This window comes from Mesoplodon densirostris, chromosome 7 (genome assembly GCF_025265405.1).
Source record: "Mesoplodon densirostris isolate mMesDen1 chromosome 7, mMesDen1 primary haplotype, whole genome shotgun sequence".
In the NCBI taxonomy this organism is placed as follows: Eukaryota; Metazoa; Chordata; class Mammalia; order Artiodactyla; family Ziphiidae; genus Mesoplodon; species Mesoplodon densirostris.
Window position 1 is genome coordinate 40,771,718 of NC_082667.1, and position 21,122 is coordinate 40,792,839.

General features: G+C 38.3%; 2 protein-coding genes across 4 annotated transcripts in view; one reads left to right on the forward strand and one right to left on the reverse strand.

Moving 5' to 3' along the window:
* The first annotated feature begins 2 nt into the window (after positions 1-2).
* TAF1D (TATA-box binding protein associated factor, RNA polymerase I subunit D) overlaps positions 3-21,122 on the forward strand; it is a 42,596-nt gene continuing 21,476 nt past the window's right edge. The window contains 1 exon segment of the mRNA XM_060103584.1: positions 3-88. The gene's annotated coding sequence lies outside the window, so the exon portion shown is untranslated.
* Positions 6,514-21,122, reverse strand: part of C7H11orf54 (chromosome 7 C11orf54 homolog) — a 28,655-nt gene continuing 14,046 nt past the window's right edge. For all 3 annotated transcript variants that reach the window (XM_060103586.1, XM_060103585.1, XM_060103587.1), the window contains 7 exons: positions 19,538-19,636; positions 15,220-15,293; positions 14,935-15,036; positions 13,664-13,840; positions 11,854-12,003; positions 8,761-8,877; positions 6,514-7,823 (listed from right to left, as the gene is read on the reverse strand). In XM_060103586.1, the coding sequence (XP_059959569.1) occupies positions 7,650-7,823; positions 8,761-8,877; positions 11,854-12,003; positions 13,664-13,840; positions 14,935-15,036; positions 15,220-15,293; positions 19,538-19,636 (893 nt within the window). In that variant the 3' untranslated portion in view covers positions 6,514-7,649. The remainder of the gene's footprint in view (positions 7,824-8,760; positions 8,878-11,853; positions 12,004-13,663; positions 13,841-14,934; positions 15,037-15,219; positions 15,294-19,537; positions 19,637-21,122) is intronic.

Here is a 21,122-nt window from a genome sequence, read left to right on the forward strand (position 1 = left end):
GCTTCCGGTGAATCCCACTACGTCGTCCGGAGAAACATCCTGGTTTGTGAGAGGCGTGGCTGGCGGTGGGAGCAGAGAGTTTGGGGAGGTGGGTCCCTGATGTCCACCTCTGTTTTAAGTGTTGCTTGTTGGAAAGTGATGTTGGATAAAAGGATGAAGACGACCGAAAAGAGGTAGGGAAAAGGAGATGAATGGGCCCCTGGATCCTAGCAACGAGAGGCCCTCTGAGAATGCTGAGATTTGAGGGCTTACACCTGGGGTAGAAACAACATGTCTGAAGAGTTAGAAAATAAGGGCGTAGTTTGAGGAAAACAATGAATTGTGCTTATCACTACTTAAAATTATACTGCATAATTAGTTTGTTATCTAAACTCCCGTTAGTGGTAAACTCCATGACGGAGAGTATCTCTGACGTGTAATATGCGCATATTTCTTTCATGCCTGAGTTAAAATAATATTTATAAGATTAAGAAGCAGTGATGTGGGCGTGGGGGTGGTGGGATGAATTGGGAGATTGGGATTGACATATATACACTAATATGTATAAGATAGGTAACTAATAAGAAACTGCTGTATAAAAAAAATAAAATTCAGAAAAAATATTTAAAAAAAAGAAGCACTGATGAGTTCCTGAGAAAGTATTTCATCAGTTGTAATTCCACAGGGGAAGATGAATTCTTTTATAATACAAAACTCTACTTAATTTAAGGAATTATGTATATCACTTATCATGAGTCTCTCCAAGTTTTGTGCTAAGGTATATTTAAGTTTTTCAACTCCTTTTTAAAGGTATTTAGGAAAATATAGTTGTCATGATGTCAGTCTCTACCTAAACAATACATGTGGGGTGTTTGTTGGGGGTGTGTGTGAATTTTCGAGGGAGGAAGCTCAACGTTGGCAAGCTCAACAGATTCTGCTGGACAGTCATGTTTGAGAACTACTGTACTTACTCTGTGCCTAAGTTTGTAAAAGATTTTAATACCTTATTTCAAAATTTGATTAATATTTATCTTGGGCTCTATTTGTGCCAGTCACTATGCTAAGTGTTTTAAACATATTTCTCCTTTAATCTTTATAAGGTGCTCATACTTACGCAGTTTGGCTGGGGCGTCTGCTGTCTCAGCTGGGCTTGACCTGAGGGTCAGCTGATCTAGGCTGGGCTCAGCTGGTTGGTTCTACTTCAAGTTATAGGTCTACAGGCCATTTAGAAGACTGTGCCATGTGTCTCTCATTCTTCTTGTACTAACAGGCTGGTCAGGGTATGTCCTTCTCATGGAGATGGTAGAGGTACAAGATGTAAGCCTTGCCTGCATTACTTGCCAAAACCCCACAAGTCCCATGGCCAAACCCAAAAGTCAAGGGTGGGAGAGGGGTTACACTTAGCTTTTTCAGTTGCAGAAACTGCAGAGTTACATAGAAAGGGGTGTAGATGATGGGAGGAGCAGGGCCAACCATCAGTCACATGTGGAAAATAATCCAGTTGCATTCCCTTATCTCACATCCTAAATAAAAATAAATTCCGAATGGAGTAAAGATCTAAGTGTGAAAAACAGTGAAGTCGTCTGCAGACTGAGATACACATAAGCTATATACATACCTAAGCCCTGCTTAGAGGGAAGTGTTCTATAAAAAATATTTGTCAGGGGGCTTCCCAGGTGGCGCAGTGGTTGAGAGTCCGCCTGCTGATGCAGGGGACACGGGTTCGTGCCCCGGTCCGGGAAGATCCCACATGCTGCGGAGCGGCTGGGCCCATGAGCCATGGCCGCTGAGCCTGCGTGTCCGGAGCCTGTGCTCCGCAACGAGAGAGGCCACAGCGGTGAGAGGCCCGCGTACCGCAGAAAAAAATAATAAATAAATAAAATATATATGTATTTGTCAGATTTTGAGGGTTCATGGAGCGCAAATCTACGAAAGGGAAGAACTGAACCCCACACCATCTTTCAGGATTGAGGAGGCAGAGATCTGCCAGGCTCTGAATTAAAATCCCAGAAGTAACACGGAGTAACAGACTCTAGGCAGAGGTGGCCTGAGTTTTATTTAAAATGCAACCGAGCCCCAACCCAGCTCCTTCTCTGATTACAACGAGCTAATCAGTCTCACACTTCATCTGCCTAGCAAAAGAAAGGTGGAAATCCTCACTGGTGAAAGATACCATCTAGCAGTAGTAGTAAGGGGTAGGAAAGAGTGACTGATAAAACATAAGCAAAAACAAATAATAGGAACGTATTCATGAATGATCAAAACATTGGTGATGGAAGACAAGGACTTTAACAGATTAGTATGTTAAAAAAAAATAGAGGACTTTCCTGGTGGTCCAGTGGTTAAGGCTCCGTGCTTCCAATGCAGGGGGCATGGGTTCAACCCCTGGTCAGGGAAGTTCTGCATGCTGTACGGCCAAAAAAAAAAAAAAAAAAAAAAAGGAAAATGGACAAAATAGATGAAAAGATGGGCAGTTTCAACAGAAAAATTTCAATCTATAAAAAAAAAGATCAAATGTACATTCTAGACTAAAAACTAGATGCAGTTAATAACCCAAGGTTTACTAAGAGATTTGACACAGCACAGAAAAGGATTAGTGAACTCAAAGATTGGACAATGGAAAAGTCCAAAACACAGAGCGGAGTGTAAGATAATTTGGGATATGCATTCAAAATTCTTACAGACATTAATTGGCTAATAAGGGAATACTGTGAATATCACCCCTTTTCTTGCTTCCTCTGGCCACAAATACCAGTTTTTCTTAGTTTTAGTGCCCTACACCCCAGACTGTAATGTAGTTCTTCACAGCTGGGGCCACCCTCCAGATGAAGCACCAAGAGGAAAGAGAGAAAAATGGGACCACAAGAAACCCATTTCCTGATTCCTCTGGAATCATTTTTCTCTTGGTGTTTTAGGTAACAGCTCCCCTGATACCACTGGTACAGCAGTGCAGCTCTGACTGCACTGGGACTAGCCTCCGGGCAGAGCCAAGAGATAAAAAAGAAACAAAAAAAATGGAGACTTTCACACTGTGGCCTGCTGAGGCTCCCTTTCCTGGTTCTCTGGCCAAAAAGAACTGTCTCTTGGGAGTTTTTGCTGTCCATGCCCATTGCGTAGTTCTGTGACCCAAACTGCCTCAGATAAAAGAGGAAAGAAAAATCAGGAAACTCATCATCAGTATTGTTCATTCTTCAAGTTTTGACTTCTCTCTTCAACCATTCAGTCAAAATGGTTTAATTTTCAACAGTGTTCTGGGAGTTGCTTTTTGTATTTTATCCAAAATTTTGTATTTGGGAATTGTGGAAGAAATAGCCTGTTGTGGGCTTATTCCATCTTGGCCAGTGCCAGAAATTCATGTGTTCTTTAGTAAATTTATTTTTGTGTTTGTGATATGAAGTGTCCTCTAATGTACAATACTTTACAGGGTAATACTGATAGGACTTATCCTTTTTGTTTTGTTGTTTTGCAGTACTCGGGCCTCTCACTGTTGTGGCCTCTCCCGTTGCGGAGCACAGGCTCCAGACGTGCAGGCTCAGCAGCCATAGCTCACAGGCCCAGCCGCTCCGTGGCATGTGGGATCTTCCCGGACTGGGGCACGAACCCGTGTCCCCTGCATCAGCAGGCGGACTCTCAACCACTGCGCCACCAGGGAAGCCCAGGACTTATCCTTTTTTAATTTTAATTATTTGTTCATATGTTAGTCAGTGTCCCCAGCTGACTGGGGTAGGCCTGGTACAGTGCTTGGCACATTGATGGTGTTCAGTAAATTGTCCTGGAATGAATGGTAGAACAAAGCCACACGGAGGCATCACAGAGAACCTAAAAGGAAGCTGGGCTTTTAAAACCAAAAGCAGGGCTTCCCTGGTGGCGCAGTGGTTGCGAGTCCGCCTGCCGATGCAGGGGACACGGGTTCGTGCCCCGGTCCAGGAGGATCCCACATGCCGCGGAGCGGCTGGGCCCGTGAGCCATGGCCACTGAGCCTATGCGTCCGGAGCCTGTGCTCCGCAACGGGAGAGGCCACAACAGTGAGAGGCCCACGTACCGCAAAAACAAAACAAAACAAAAACAACCAAAAGCAAATGAGAGTCTGCTTTTATTTTTTTAAATATTTATTTATTTGGCTGCGCCGGGTCTTAGTTGCAGCACACGGGATCTAGTTCCCTGACCAGGGATCGAACCTGGGCCCCCTGCATTGGGAGTGTGGAGTCTTAACCACTGGACCACCAAGGAAGTCCCCCTATCCCATATATTTTAAAATGAACTTGTGAGGTTCTGTAAAAGCCCTACTGGGATTAGACTGATGTTGAATTGAATTTATAGATTTGAGAATTGATACTTCTGTGAGATTGCATCTTCCTGGATGTACATGTTTATTTTGATTTCTTTGAGTTTTCAACAGTTTTATAATTTTCTCCATAAAGGTTATATATAATTTTTGTTAAATAAAAATACTGCTGTGTACTTTTGGTAACATTGTAATTGGTATCCTTTTCAAATTTCCTTTTATTTTGGTTTTGACCATGCCACCGAGGCTTGCATGATCGTAGTTCCCCATTTAGGGATCTAATCCCGCTCCTTGGCCCTGAGAGCACGGAGTCCTAACCACTGGACCGACAGGGAATTCCTGCCAAATTTACATTTTTAACCTATTTTTTGTTGGTATACAGAAATACAACTCATTATTGTATATTGATTTTACATTTAGCAACTTTTTTTCTCCCTTGTGGAAGTATAGTTACAATACTGTGTTAGTTTCAGGTGTACAGCAAAGTGGTTCAGTTATATATATATATTTTTCTCAGATTATTTTCCATTATAGATTAGAAGCTATTGAATACCGTTCCCTGTGTTATACACTAAATCCTTGTTTCTTATCTATTTTATGTATAGTAGTGTGTATCTGTTAATTCCACACTCCTAATTTATCCCTCCCCCACCCACTTCCACTTTGGTAACTGTGTTTGTTTTCTATGTCTGTGAGTCTGTTCCTGTTTTGTATATAGATTCATTTGTATTATTTGTTAGTATATGTGCTGCCAAAGCGAGCACATTTGTATTATTTTTTAGATTCCACATTTAAGTGAAATCATACATTTGTCTTTGTCTGACTTACTTAGTATGATATTCTCTAGGTCTATCCATGTTGCTATAAATGGCAGTATTTCATTCTTTTTTTATGGCTGAGTAATATTTATATTTAGGATCCTCTTTGAACTCAGTCTGATAATTTAACTATAGAGTCTCTTGGGTTTTCCAAGAAGTCAATCATGTTTTCTGCTGAAAAATTATTTTTTCCTTCCTTTTCAGTTGTTATACCTATTCTGTCTTTGTCTTTTTTTCCTGGTTGAAACTCCAATAGTTAATGATATTGGGCATCCTTGTCACATTCCTAAAGTGAATGTGGTATTAACATAATTTTTCAAATATCTAGCTAGCTAGCTAGCATTTTAAAAATTGCTTCTCTCAATATGCGCTAGATGTTAACTTCATGGAGTTCAGGTGATCCTATTTTGTTTACAATGGGCTCTTTGCCATTTTTTGAAAATACCAAGTCCTCTTCTGCCTCTGAGCCTTTAAATCTGCAGGAAAGGATGTTTCTCCAAACAACTTCATAATACTGGCTCAGTCTCTCAGTTTTTTCAGGCCTTTGTTCAAATGTCTTTTTATCAGAGGCTTTCCCCGATCTCTCTATAAAATGTGTCATATAGAGTCTGAGTCCACCTTTGATGTTTGACTGCTGACAGCTGTTAAGCCTTACCCCACTCCTTCCTCCCCTTCTGCCCCACGTTTGTGCAATAAAGCCTGGCTGCTTCTTGCTTTGCCACCTGTGGGAAATTCAAACTGCATGCAGAACCATCACCCTGGCCCTACCCCCTAACCACCATAAAACCCCCAAGCCAGTCTCCTCTCTGTGTTCTCTCAGGCCATTTTTGGACTTGCTTGGGAGCTGCCCTGCTTTCCCCAGAAAGCCTCATTATGGGAATAATAAAGTCTTTCATACACCCTTGGTATGTGTGTGACTTCATCAGTCTCAACATCTGAGCTGAATTTTGGGTGGGGAGTCCCACCTTTTCTCAGCGTGGATGTGCCCACAACAAAATAACATCCTCCTTCACAGTCCATCTTCTGCTTTATTTTTCTTCATAGCACTAGTACCACCTGACATAATATGTATTTGCCTTCCCCTACTATATCAATGACTGAATGATAGATCCCAGCATCTACTGAAGTATCTGTCATAATCATTCATTCAACAAATATTTGAGTGCCCACTTTGGCCAGGTTCTCTTAAAGGCGATAGTGCTATAGTGGTGATCAAAGCCCTTGCCATGGAGCTTACATTCCAGAGGGCAGGGTAGGTGTTCATTCAGTATGTATTTGTTAAATGAATGAATACTAATACTATTTTTGTCTGGAGGTAGGATATTAAAAAGAAACACAATATCATATTATGAATGTAAAATTTTTATTCATTTCTTTTGGTACAAACTAGTGTTTATTAAAAAATAATATTTAGGAATTTATACTCACAGGACATGTTATAGTTAACATCCAAAGACAAAAAATATTTCTTGACAATTTATTATATGCTTAGTACTAAAAAGCTCCTAAATCAGTGTTGGCATTACAAGATTAGAGAGTTGTTTTTGGCTTATGATTATTATAGAAAAACACTGAGGAAAATTTCAATCATTACAATTGGTAAAGGTATAATTTTACATTTCATGAAGGATAGTAGTCATATTTGGCAATAGCCTCATTTATAAATTAAAGTATACTCACTTCGAGGTTGTATTTTGATGTTGTTTCTTTTCACTTCTCACAAATAACCAACAAGGCACAAACTGCTTCCAATTGACAGTCCAAACAAAGGAGGAATCATGGCTAACCGTCTGGTTGCTAATATTTGTTAAAGACAAATTGCAAACTTCAGAGTATGGTTCAACATCACTAAAAGGAGTAAAGTTGCTCCCTCTGACCATCTTATTCCATGAAAAAAGTGTACTTTGACTTCTAAAATGGATTTTAAAAATTCAGTAGAAAGATTTAACAACTATCAACATTTCCAGCACTGATTTTTCTAATACCCAGAAAAATCCACTTAGCAGTTGTAAGACCAACTTGAAAAACTGAATATACAAATGTAAATTATTGCCATTAGCTAGTAGGAATCATCACTTGATTCTTAATCCTGTTTATATTTAATTATAAACATAAGACTGATTTTTTTTTTTTTTTTTTTTTTTTGCGGTATGCGGGCCTCTCGCACTGTTGTGGCTTCTCCCGTTGCGGAGCACAGGCTCCAGATGCACAGGCTCAGTGGCCATGGCTCACGGGCCTAGCTGCTCCGCGGCATGTGGGATCTTCCTGGACCAGGGCACGAACCCGTGTCCCCTGCATCGGCAGGCGGACTCTCAACCACTGTGCCATCAGGGAAGCCCAAGACTGATTTTTAGAATAAAAAGAATGAAGAACATCTCCATCATGGGTCTTTGTTCCCAATAATCCCTTTCAGATAGATCTGTGAAGTAATACAGAGCACAGTGTCGACATACCTTTCATTTGAAAGGCCGAAAAAAATAGGGCTTATTAAGTAGTGAGATCATTTCTATTAGGCTTTATATTAGTATCAATTAATGAGTTAATCAGTCAAACGAGTATCAGTTGATTTAATCTCGCCCAAATGAATGGGTTTCTGTTGGTTGATCAATGCGATAGAGAAACTCTGCAGGTAAGAAGTATCCAAGATATTCCACTATATCTGGGGTGGTGTCATAATGGTAGTGTCCACCTTCTCCATGATGACTAAAACAATGAGTGTGCTCCAACCGCAAATCAAACCCCTAGGACAACAGAGAAGCTATCTGTTAGTATTCCAATTATTTTGCATACAACTTGTTTAAGGGGATGGGAGACCTTTTTAATTTATGTTACAATAATTTTATTTTTTTTTGGTAGCTAACACAGTCACATGATTCAAAATTCAGAGGGTGCAAAAGCATATATTCAGTAAAATGTATCTTTCCATCTCCTGCCCTCACTTCCTTTCCTAGAAGGCAACCAAAGTAAGCAGCTTCTTCTATATCCTTCCAAAAGGATGTTTTTTAAATGTATTACTTGTATGGTAGTACTCTGCACCTACTGTGCTGTATGTTGCTCTTCTTCATTTAACAGTATAGCTTTCAGATCTTTGTATATCAGAACATAAAAGAGCTTCCTAATTCTTTTATATCTATGGTATTCTATTGTATGCACATACCACGTTCCAACCGACATTAGATTATTTCCAGTTCTTCTGCTATTACAGCAATGCTGTCATGAATAACCCTTTTAACTAGCCATTTATGCACATAAGCATATATTTAATGATAAATTCCTAGATAAATCCCATGTAATCACTGGGTCAAAAGATATTGTCAGTATTTTGGTAGATATTTGCTTTAAATTAGTCTATATTATTTTTCTAGGGTAGAATATTAGAATATAATGAACAGTATATAGAACAGCAAATAAGATGATAGGAGACCTGAATCCTGTCCTGATTCTACTATTTAATAATGTGACTTTGGATGTTATTTAAAATGCCTGTGCCTTCAATTCTCCAAAGGTAAAATCTGCTCTGCCTAAATCATGGGTGGTCAGATACTTGCTCCCTTACCTTTCAAGACAATTCTACAGACTACCCTAGTTCTTAAATAAGAACACAAAAAGTGCTTAATTCTAAAAGAATATTCTAAAAATCAAGCATTATTGCAATATAAAAGACAGACATAGACTTACTGGGTCTCTGGAGACAAAAACTGGCAGACAAACCAAAGGAGCCTTCATCTCATAAAAACATAACCATTTATTCACGTCTTCATCAGAGTTCAATGGGCAGGAAGAAAATTCTGCTGGCTATAATAAAAGGACATTAAACAAGTAAACATCGAATATTATTGAGCTAAAAATTTATATATAATTTCATTGTTAAAACCTTTAAGCCTTCTTATACATTCTATTGCTATTTTTGGCACCAAGAGAAGTTATATACCCTAGTTTTCAAAAGGACCACCAATCAATGTGTACACACTAAAAGATATGAATAAATAAATAAAGGAGTCTCTCAGTTTTCCTATGAGTATATCCTCATCCCAGTCTTAAATGTCATTATTGATACTGGTAAATGAAAAAAAAGGAAGGCATTGAAAGTGGGGTAGAAGCATCAAACAGAATAAAATACTTAGGAATAAATTTAAGGAGGCAAAAGACTTGTACACTGAAAAGTACAAAGCATTGCTGAAATGAATTTTAAAAGATTCCAGTAAGTGGAAAGACATCTTGTGTTCATGGATTGGACAACTTAATATTGTTAACATGTCAATACTATCAAAAGCAATCTAAAGATTCACTGCATTCCCTGTCAAAATCCCAATGACGTTTTTGCAGAAATAGAAAAATCCACCCTAAAATTCATATGGAATCTCAAGGGACCCCAAACAGCCAAAACAATCTTGAAAAAGAAGAAGAAAGTTGGAGGTCTCACACTTATTGATATCAGGCTTGCTACAAAGCTATAATAATCGAAATAGTGTGATACTAGCATAACGACAGGCATACAGATCAATGGAATAGAATAGAGATCCCAGAAGTAAACCCTTGCATATATGGTCAAATGGTTTCTGACAAGGATGCCATGACCAATGGAGAAAGGGCTGTCTTTTTAACAAATAGTGCTGGGAAAACTGGATATCCACATGTAAGAAAATAAAGTTAGACCCTTAGTTTATATCATATACAAAAATTAACTAAAAATGGATCAGACACCTAAATATAAGAGCTAAAACTGCAAAGACTCTTAGAAGAAAACATAGGAGGGAAGTTTCATGACATTGGATTTGACTTTATGGATATGACATCAAAAGTACAGGTAATAAAAGGAAAAATAAACAGGTGGGACTATACATCAAACTAAAAAGCTTCTGCATAGCAAAGGAAACAGTCAACAAAATGAAAAAGGCGGCCTATGGAATGAGAGAAAATATTTGCAAACTATATATCTGATAAGGGGTTAATATCCAAAATATATAAGGAATTCAATAGCAAAAAAAACAAAAGCCCAATTAAAAAATGATCAAAGGACTGAATTAGACATTTTTCCAAAGAAGACATACAAATGGCCAACAGGTATATGAAAAAGTACTCAACATCACTATTCATCAGGTAAATGCAAATCAAAGCCATGAGATATCACTCACTCTAGTGCAGATGGCTGTTCTCAGAAAGACAAGAGATGAAAAGTGTTGGTGAGGATGTGGAGAAAAGAGAAGGCTTGTACACCGCTAGTGGGAATGTAAACCGGCATGACCATTACGGAGGTTCCTCAAAAAATTAAAAATAAAACCACCATATGATCCAGCAATTCTACTGCTGGGTATATATCCAAAGGAAATGAAATCACTACGTTGAAGAGATATCTGCACTCCTATGTTCACTGTGGTATTATTCACGTTAGCCAAGACTGGGAAACAACCTAAGTGTCCATCAACAGATGAATGGATAAAGAAATTGTTATCTGTATCTTTTTAGGTGTGATATATTATTCAGGCTTAGAAAAAGGAGGAAATCCTGCCATTTGTAACAATATAGATGAACTTGGAGGACATTATACAACACTAAGTGAAATAAGCCAGTCACAGTCAAATATTGCATGATATCACTTATATGTGGAATCTAAAGAAGTCCAATTTAGAGAAACAGTATAATGGTGGTTGCCAGAGGATGAGGGGGCGGGGGAAATGCGAAAATGTAGATCAAAGGGTACAAACTTCCAGTTATAAGGTGAATAAGTTCTAGAGAGCTAATGCACATCATGGTAACTATAGTTAATAATAAAGTATTGTTTACTTGAATTTTAAGAAATCCTATAATCCTTTGGTATTTACAAATAGATTTATCTATAATTTTGTCGTAAATTGGAAAAGTAAGTAGTTTCACAAATGTTGTGTCTTTCTATGCAGAATCAGCTGGCTTGCCATTTAAAATTATCAGGATAAAAAACATCAAAACAATACATTTTCTAATGGCTTCATTGTTAAAACAAAAAGGACATTAAGTTATAACACTTTTACACTTCATTCATTTATTCGTTCATTCACTCACCTACCAAAAATTATTTTAAAAGTCCTAGATGACCTGGTCTGTCTTCATATAGTATTCCATCATTAATGTCTTATAAACTAATTATAGTTAGCCCATAAGACTGTAATTTTCATGAGATCTTTCCCTAAAACCACAACCATCTTAATAGCAAAGTCTATATAGGGATTCTAGCAATGAAAATAATCAGTTTCTAAGGGTTATACTAACATCTATCTCAATCTTTAATACAAACAAATTGAGAAGAAAGTTCTAATATTATTAATATGAAAAAAGGACTCCAGCTGGACATTATCCTACAAGTTGCTTTACAGTACTGTTTGTCATTTAAATTTGAAAGTAATATGATCACAGTAAAAGGAGTTGTTCAGGGTGTCTTTAAAAGTTAAATTCTCAGGTCTTCCTTGGTGGTCCAGTGGGTAAGACTCCGTGCTCCCAATGCAGGAGGCCCAAGTTCAATCCCTGGTCAGGGAACTAGATCCTGTATGCATGTTGCAACTAAGAGTTCGCCTGCTGCAACTAAGAAGTCCACTAAGAAGCCAGCATACCACAACTAAAGATCCTACATGATGCAACGAAGATCCCGTGTGCCACAATTAAGACCCAATGCAACCAAAAATAAATAAATAAATATTTTAAAAAAGGTTAAATTCTCAATGTATATTAAAAAAAATCCTACGATATTAAGCACGTGCACGCGCGCGCACACACACACACACACACACAGGCCCTTACCATAATATGAGTCTTCACTTTTCCCTTCTGAATCACGAAAGTACCTCCCATTCCTACAGGCTTATCTCCATAATGTTTTTCAAGAGTCTGTCTCATACAAGTCACAAAGTTAAGTTTTCCAGTTCTTCTTTTGGCTTTCACCTCAATGACCTAGAGAGGACATAAATATACATACCATTGTTTTAAGCTGCAAAATATTATGTAAATAACTACCCAAGTGAAACATTATATAATTCAGTGCCATCAAGCAAATATTCACTTGTTTGCTTCGAGCACCCAGATATGAGAAGTGTCTCAATCCTCTAAGTCTTAATAATATATATAGTATTATATATATATATATGAATTATGTATCATTTACTCAGTGTCGTATTCGTGCTTTCTTGGATTGAGAGAGAGTTATAGCTAAATTTTATACATTTATAGCCAAATTCTACACTGAACTCTAGAGATTCTTGTTATATGTCAAGGTGGTAAAAGACAGAATTCTTTGGTTTAAAGGGATTAACTTCTGATAACTGGAGGGAGGAGAAATGATTATGTTTTCTCATTTCCTTTAAAAATCTGGACTTCTGTTACCTCCACTTTATTAGGTATTTTTGCTTCACTATCTCATTTCCCAAAGTGGCTGAAGTAGTTATCTCTACAAGATCTGGGAGTTCTCACAACAGCTAAAACTGAAATCATCTTTAAAAAAAAATAGCAGCTTCATTGGGGATATAATTCACATACCATACAATCCACCTATTTAAAGTATACAATTCAATGGGTTTCAGTATATGTATAGAGTTGTGCGACCATCATTACAATTTTGGAACATGAAATCATCCTTTTTTTTTTGTACTAACAGGAAGTAAATATGAAGTGAGGCATTAATTTTCCTCACCTCTTCTATAATTTTTTGCTCCCATCATTTCTATCTCAATCAATGTCTGATCAATCAGAAATGAGTAAGTTACGTATATACTAACTATATAGGTAGACGTTATCTACTTCAGCTGCATGGTTCATCTATTTGACTAACTCACTCCCCACAGGAACACCCTATTTTAGTTCCTTGGAAAAAAGGCTATTGCTTACTAAGTATTATTATTTTTTTCTTTTAAAAATTTTTGTTTGTGTGTGTCTTTGTTGCTGCGTGCGGGCTTCCTCTAGTTGAGGAGAGTAGAGGCTACTCTTCGTTGCGGTGCTAGGCCTTCTCATTGCGATCACTTCCTTGTTGCAGAGCGTGGGCTCTAGGCACGCTGGCTTTAGTAGTTGTGGCACATGGGCTTAGTTGTTCCGTGGCATGTGGAATCTTCCCAGACCAGGGCTCGAACCCGTGTCCTCTGCTTTGGCAGGTGGGTTCTTTTTTTTTTTTTTTTTTTTTTTTGCGGTATGTGGGCCTCTCACTGTTGTGGCCTCTCCCGTTGCGGAGCACAGGCTCCGGATGCGCAGGCCCAGCGGCCATGGCTCACGGGCCCAGCCGCTCCGCGGCATATGGGATCCTCCCAGACCGGGGCACGAACCCGTATCCCCTGCATCGGCAGGCGGACTCTTAACCACTGCGCCACCAGGGAGGCCCGGCAGGTGGGTTCTTAACCACTGTGCCACCAGGGAAGCCCAAAGTATTCTTAACCTTAGTTTTAAATGAGACCCTCACTCTGCCTGTAGTACTTTCTGAATCTTTCATAACTGGGTTATTTAAAGAGGTTTGGGACTTAGGTAGCTTTGGATTTTCTTAAGAAAACTACAGTAGTAGCAATAAGCATTCAAATTTTTAGCTATCTGAGAACTCTTGGAGAATACTGCATTTTTAGAACAAAATCACCTTTCCAGGTTGGCCTTCACTGGCAAAAAGATTAGCCAGTAATGCAAACCCAAAATCATGATATTTCTCACTGTATTTCTCAAGTAGGCACCCTCCATCTGCAGAGTTAACATGAGCAAAGTAACTTCCATTCACAGGAGGTTTGTGTTCACTTTCTGTTTGAACAACTGGCATAAACTGAAAAGAAAAGTAAATAAGGTAATTAGTCAAGCCTAGTATCTCTATGCAAAGAGAAGATCTTGAATAATGTAACAAAATATTTTATCCTAGACTTTAAGACATTTTATTTCAAGATCTAATAATAAAGCATGAAAAATAAAATATTTAATGTTAGATTCAAAATGTTAAAGATTTATAAATATCAAAAAAACTGAAAAAAATTTTAGAAAATGTTTACAGTATTATAGTGTTTCTATAAGATTGTGACATTTGCATCAAAATTTCTCATTTTATTACTTACTTACCTACCTACTTACCTACTTACTTACTTAGTTCCCTGACCAGGGATCGAACCCGGGCCCTTGGCAGTGAAAGTGCTGTGCCGCATCCTAACCACTGGACCACCAGAGACGTCCCTAAAATTTCTCACTTAAATTTTAAACTTTTTCTGTCTTGAACACTAGGCAAATTATATTAATGTTTCTATAAAAGGACTTGTATGATTATTGACTAACAGTCACACCTGTAAGAGGCTGTGAGAGAATGGGCAGACTCAGCAGGTTATTCATTCTTCTCCTCGTGAGATGTGAAGAAACAGTGATGTTTTTATGTTGGAAATGTGTTAACATACATAGTGATAGATATTACCTTTTGTAAATAATAATCATACTACTGGGGTATGTCCCTGCAATTTGGTCTGAAAGAGGGAGTTGATTAGATCATTAAATATTTCATTCATCTTCTGAGTGAAAGCTGCCCTTATACTAGCAAAGATCATAGAGAAGTTAGGAATCCTCTGACGTGTAAGGATTGAAATCTTTCACAGTCCAGAGTCCTCAGCAAATCACAGTAGGACCTTCGATGGACTCCTCGAATACTGAATGTGTGCCATAAGAAAATCTAAATTAGAGATGAGTGCTCCATTTCAGTTGGAATAATTGGAGCATGTGCTATACTCCAAATCTGTATCAAACAGTAACAAATCTGTAGAGAGGTATGACATCAACCACTTATAATTCATTCAGAAGACAGGATTTCTGATAGGGCAATAAAAGGAAAAAGGCAAACTAAGTGTCAAATCAACAAAATAAAATAATTATGTATATGCTGACCTCAGAATTGAATCCAAGAGTCTGAAATGGGCCTGCTCCTGCTCCAAGAACAAAAGCTCCAGGAAGCTGGATTTCTTTTGCGATTTTATTTAGATCATAAACCTATACAAGAGGAAACACATATTATTTAAATCTTACTTATATAAATTCCCAGGTTTACTTTTTATTACTACATCCATTAATATTTCCTTGTCACATTGGTCAATGGACCTTCTAATAATAAAAATAGGAATTAACCCAATTTTCATAATCTTCATGTGAATGTGAAAAGTAAAAGAAACTTACTTTTTTTTTATTTATAAGAGGCAATAAGTAAGGCACACCTCCTACTTCTGCAATTCTAGTTTTCCCACAGATACCTAAAAAAAATAAATCAAGCCATCTTAAAAATAGGCAAACATCTAAATTTAAGTATAAAATGCCAGAAGACACTAATTTATTAAGAGTATATAACTTTTCAGTTCATAGTTTTACAAATAGCAGGGGTTGGAAAATGTAAGTAGCTAGGATCCCTGTCCTATTCTAACTTCCTGTGTTTCTAATACTGTCATAACCAAGCATGACTTGATATAGTTAGTAGCATAAAGGCAATCGAAAGTTGATGATACACAACATTGTAAAGCAACTATACTCCAGTAAAAATTAATAATATAAAAAAAAGAAAGTTGATGATAGGGCAAGGGCTAGAACTGGAGCCAGTGTTTGGATTGGATGAGGTTTCTAGAATTAGTCTATAATGACTTATTCCTTTAAAAATCTTTCTTTTGGGGGAGGGAGGGTTTTAGCTAAAATTATATTTTAATTTAAAATATTTTGGTAAAATATTACTTCTTTTAAAAATCCATATCGAGAAGTCCTCTTGTTAGAGTTGTTTGTTCCAAGGTTGTTTATAAAAATGACAAGTAATTTTAGGTAACTTCAGATGCTAGGAACTCTCTACTTACATTTTTAATTAAACGTCACAGGTAAAGCTAGACACTGTTTGGGAAAAGGCACATTTTTTTGTTGTTGTTGTTAATGTAGAGTGGAAAATCATTACCTTTTATCTGAGAAAAAGTAGTCTTATAAATTTCATACTAACATCATTCCATAATAAATGTAGATACATTGTTCAATTCAGCTATGCAGAGGACACATGTACAGAATTCTGTGAGGTTCCATTTATAATTAGGGATTTTGGAAATGTTTTCCATGGGATCAGCAGAAATTACTCACTTATAAGACTCATAAATGATAGTAACATTAAAGTTTACAGAAGCCATTAGAAGGACTATTTTAGTAGTCCAGAGAAAAGACAAGTAATGAGCTAAAAACAGATGAGGAAATTAAGAAAAAGAACAAAGAAAGGAGAATAGGCAACTATGGTGAAGGAATGAATTGGAATTATTGACCTATAGCTAAGAAAAAGAGAAAGCTAGGTGAGATATACAGATTTTAAAGTTGTTGTATCCAAGCAGAATTAAAGCCACAGGAGTAGATGGAAAAGCCATAGAGATTGGACAGAATAAGAGGATGAGGAAAGAATTCTGGAAAGATGAAAATATAAGAGCCTGCCAGAAAGAGAAAGGAGCCAGTAAAAATGAGAAAGAAAGAACATCATGGAGGAAGGAAAGGCACCAAGGAAGAAGAGGCAAAGAACCAAGGAGAGAGGAGAACCAAGAGGAGAAATAATATCAGGCAGCAGTGGCCAACCAGTATGAAATGTGTAGAGAGACTGTTAAGTAGATAGGGTAGGAGTCCCTGGAGAAAGAGAACCAGGAATGGTTTTCTTGACATAAGAGAACTCATTTTGGCCTAAGCTATTTTGTGATCTAAGCCTGGCCACAATGCTTGCCCTTGAACAGGTCTCAGCAATTAATGACATTAAGGGAACAAAGGAATGCAGGAACAGAAAAAAGGCAGTGACACAATAGTGCAGTGATAAAGCAGAGTCCTACTTCCTCCTCAAGGGATATAGATAATAATAAATCACGGAGTTCTGCAGGAACTAAGGCCCCCACCCAGGTGGAGGATGGAATGATGGATGTTGACCCTCCAGACTTCAATCAACTAAAGCTTGGACTCTGTACACCTTTGCCCCAATTCTATGCAGAATTCTCCTCTGCTCAAGCCCCGTCATGAATATGCATGTACTCTTAGCTTAAAACTTCCCAGTTTTGCTGTTGGGCGGACACTGCTTTGGGAAAGATCCCCCAGTGTTCTCCTTACTTGCTGCAAGTGACAATAAATCCTTCCTTCTCTAGTGCTTTGGTTGTGTCTATTGGCTCGACACCCACCAAGAGGTGAACCTGGTTTTCGGGTAAAACGACAAAATAATACTAGTAAACACACCAAGATCAGTAGTGACAAGACCAGTTCATGTAGAAAGTACCTAAATATGTTTATGAAAGATCATATATGTAACATATGCATACATATCTGGCTTCCTTAGTATGTAATTTAAAGACTCACAGATTATTGACAAGAACCTAGAAAACTCTTTTTCAAACCAACCCTTTGGGTGACAAAATTAAGATTAACTATTTTTCCTTGTACTCTTCTGTGTTTTCTGGTTTTTATTTTAATTATTTAATCAATTATTTATTTTGGGGTAAAATATATTACCCTTATAATCGGAAGAAACAGAGCTATAAAAAAGTATTATGATAGGGACTTTGTTGGCAGTCCAGTGGTTAAGACTTCGCCTTCCAATGCATGGGGTGCGGGTTCAATCCCTGGTGAGGGAGCTAAGAGCCCACATGCCTCGGGGCCAAAAAACCAAAACATAAAACCAAAAAAAAAAAACGTATTATGATAAATGCTTTTAAGGTGTGAAGAGAAATTGCCATCTGGTACATAAAACTTCTAGAATTTACAGGTCTACTTAAAATCAAAGACTGTTTGAACTAGAAAGACCCAAAAAGAACATTTAACCCAAATCCCACCCCCATTTTAATGTATCTGAAGCCCAGATACATTAATTGGCTTACCCAAGGTAGTGAAACCTTAAGTGGCAGAGAAAGAACTAGAGTCCAGGATTTCTACGTAAAACTGCTTTTTAACAAAGATGTCAATTACATAATAAAAGAGTGAGTAAGTGTGACTGTTTCTCTCCAAATTCCTCATCACAGTAGGGTATAATGAGAGAATGTTGGACTTTGGAAGCAGACAGATCTGGATTTGAATCCTGATTATGATTCACACTGAGATTACTTAGCCTCTCTTCAGCTTCAGTTGTCTCATCTATAAACTGGGGCTAGTACTTACCTTGCAGTGTTATTATAAAAATTAAGACATCAAATATAGATATCCATCATACTGTCTGACAAATTATATTTACTTAATATTGAAACTGAATGGTACAGATGAACTGGTTTGCAGGGCAGAAATAGAGACACAGATGTAGAGCACAAACGTATGGACACCAAGGAGGGGAAAGTGGCGGGGGTGGGGGCCGGGGGGTGGGGGGTGCGGTGGTGGTGGTGTGATGAATTGGGAGTTTGGGATTGACATATATACACTAATATGTATAAAATGGATAACTAATAAGAACCTGCTGTATAAAAAAATAAATAAAATTCAAAAAAAAAAAAGAAACCGAGCAGGACCCTGTGGGGCTCCTGGGAACAAAAGTCTTTTCGTGTCCCCTGTTTTTTGTTGGTAGGAAATAGGGTTCATTCAGCTTCTGTGACCTTCCCTGAGTTCCAAAGGGCAGGTTCAAACAGTTGCTAATCAGGGAAGGGAGGGGGATGAAGAGACAAGGGAGGAGCAGTCAAGAAACAATAGTGTAGCCTTGGGGCAGGGTCCTGGTTCCTCCTCACCGGATATACATAATTATATCTTTGAGCTCTTCTGCAGAATTAAAACCCCCACCACATGGAAGATGTTAACTACTTGATGAAATATTCTTCATTCCAGAGAGAAGGTTACAGTTCAATAACCTAGAGAACCATAGATCACGGGACCACCTGAGATGATCCTTAGACTGAAGGAATGCAGGCCTTGCAAGCACTCTGATCCTTATGAGAAGCCCCTCCCCTTGACTGTAAGACTCCCCCCACACCCCCCCCCACTGAGTTTGGGACAGTTTTGAGGGCATTAGGCCTCTGTGGCCCCCTTTGCCTGGCAAAGCAATAAAAGTATTCTTTTCTACTTCACCCAAAACTCTCGTCTCTGAGATTCAATTCGGCAGTGCTGCACAGAGGTTTTCAGCATCAATATTTATTTCCCTTCTCACTTTAAACACTGGCTGGATAATCACTCGACAAATTTGTTGAAGGGATATTAGTATTTAATAGATGATTCAAATAAATACAAGGCTTTTGAGATCCCTTCTGGTCTTGAATGAATGAATGAATGAATAATAAATAAATAAATAAATAAAAATTACAGTAAGTTTCCATAACAGTCACTTGAATGATTAAAAACAAAACTCTCCTGTGATATTCAGGATTCTAGCCTATTGAATATCTATTATATAACCTGTGAAAGTTACAAAAGTACATAAAACACCGTATTTTTCTACAAGGGTATAAAATGAAATTTGACCAATATTAGAAAACACAGAAATTAAACACAATTTAATCTAAAAGTTGGGGCAATATCCTTTGGAGATACTGCTTACCTTTTACGGGAAAGGTAAATGGCTCCTTGGTCAAATTAGGGCAATCAACTACAGAGACCTGGACATCAGCAAAGTTATCCGCTAGCCCCTTCTGCAGAACTAATAAAAACAAGGAAAAGGGTTAAACATTAGGTAGAAATTTGCCATCACATATCAAGTCTTCCCTCAACTGTTTTTTTGTGTCATACTTCCAAACTAAACTTGTGTAAGTTACTATTTTTTTAATTTTAATTTTTTGGATGCGCTACATGGCATGTGGAATCTTAGTTCCCTGACCAGGGACGGAACCCGCGCCCCCTGCAGTGGAAGCATGTAGTCTTAACTGCTGGACCGCCAGGGAAGTCCCTAAACTTGTGTAACTTTAAAGGAGGGGGATAAGGGACTTCCTTGGTGGTCCAGCAGTTAAGACTCAGCACTTCCACTGCAGGGGGTGCTCCCCACATGCTGTGCAGCGCAGCCAAACAAACAAACAAACAAAAGGAGGGGGAAATGGTCTTATTAATGACTACAATCAGAAACTGAACACATAATTAATCACAAGATACATATATTAAGGTACATAAATACTTCCATAAATAACACTGTAAACTGTAGCGATTAGAAACCACTAAAGATAAACACTGCGCTCAGGTGAGGACTACGTTTCTTTTAGGGAGAGGATTCCAAGTATTGAAATGTAAATATTTAAATTGCTAGAAAGTAAGCAATTACATGCAACACCTTCATTAATGCTTACAGAAAAAATGTTGAGCAAAAGAAGTAAGACATGAAAGTATGTGTTATACGACTCATATGTATTTCAAAGACAGGCAGCGGGCTTCCCTGGTGGCGCAGTGGTTGAGAGTCCGCCTGTCGATTCAGGGGACGCGGGTTTGTGCCCAGGTCCGGGAGGATCCCACATGCCGCAGAGCGGCTGGGCCCGTGAGTCATGGCCACTGGGCCTGCGCGTCTGGAGCCTGTGCTCCGCAACGGGAGAGGCCGCGACAGTGAGAGGCCCGCATACCACCAAAAAAAGAACAACAAAAACCCCCCACAAAGACAGGCAGCTAATCTACGGTTCTAACAGGTCAGAACAGTGGTCACCTCTTGGGGTAGGGATATTGACTGAGAAAGTGCAAGGAGTCTTCTGGGATTCTGGAAATATTTAATATCTTAATCTGGGTGTGTTATGGGTGTAAACATGTTAAAATTCATCAAGCTATACACTTAAGATCAGTGTATTTGGGCTTCCCTGGTGGCACAGTGGTTAAGAATCCACCTGCCAAATGCAGGGGACATGGGTTCGAGCTCTAGTCTGGGAAGATCCCACATGTCTCAGAGCAAATGAGCCCATGTGCCACAACTACTGAAGCCTGCATGCCTCAAGCCCATGCTCTGCAACAAGAGAAGCCACCGCAATGAGAAGCCCGAACACTGCAATGAAGAGTAGCTCCCACTCGCCTCAACTAGAGAAAGCCCTCATGCAGCAATGAAGATCCAGTGCAGTCAAAAAAATTTTAAAAAGTAAATAAATAAATTTAAAAAAGATCAGTGTACTTTAGATATGTCATAACTCAATCAAAAAGGTAAAAAAGCAAACTTGTCT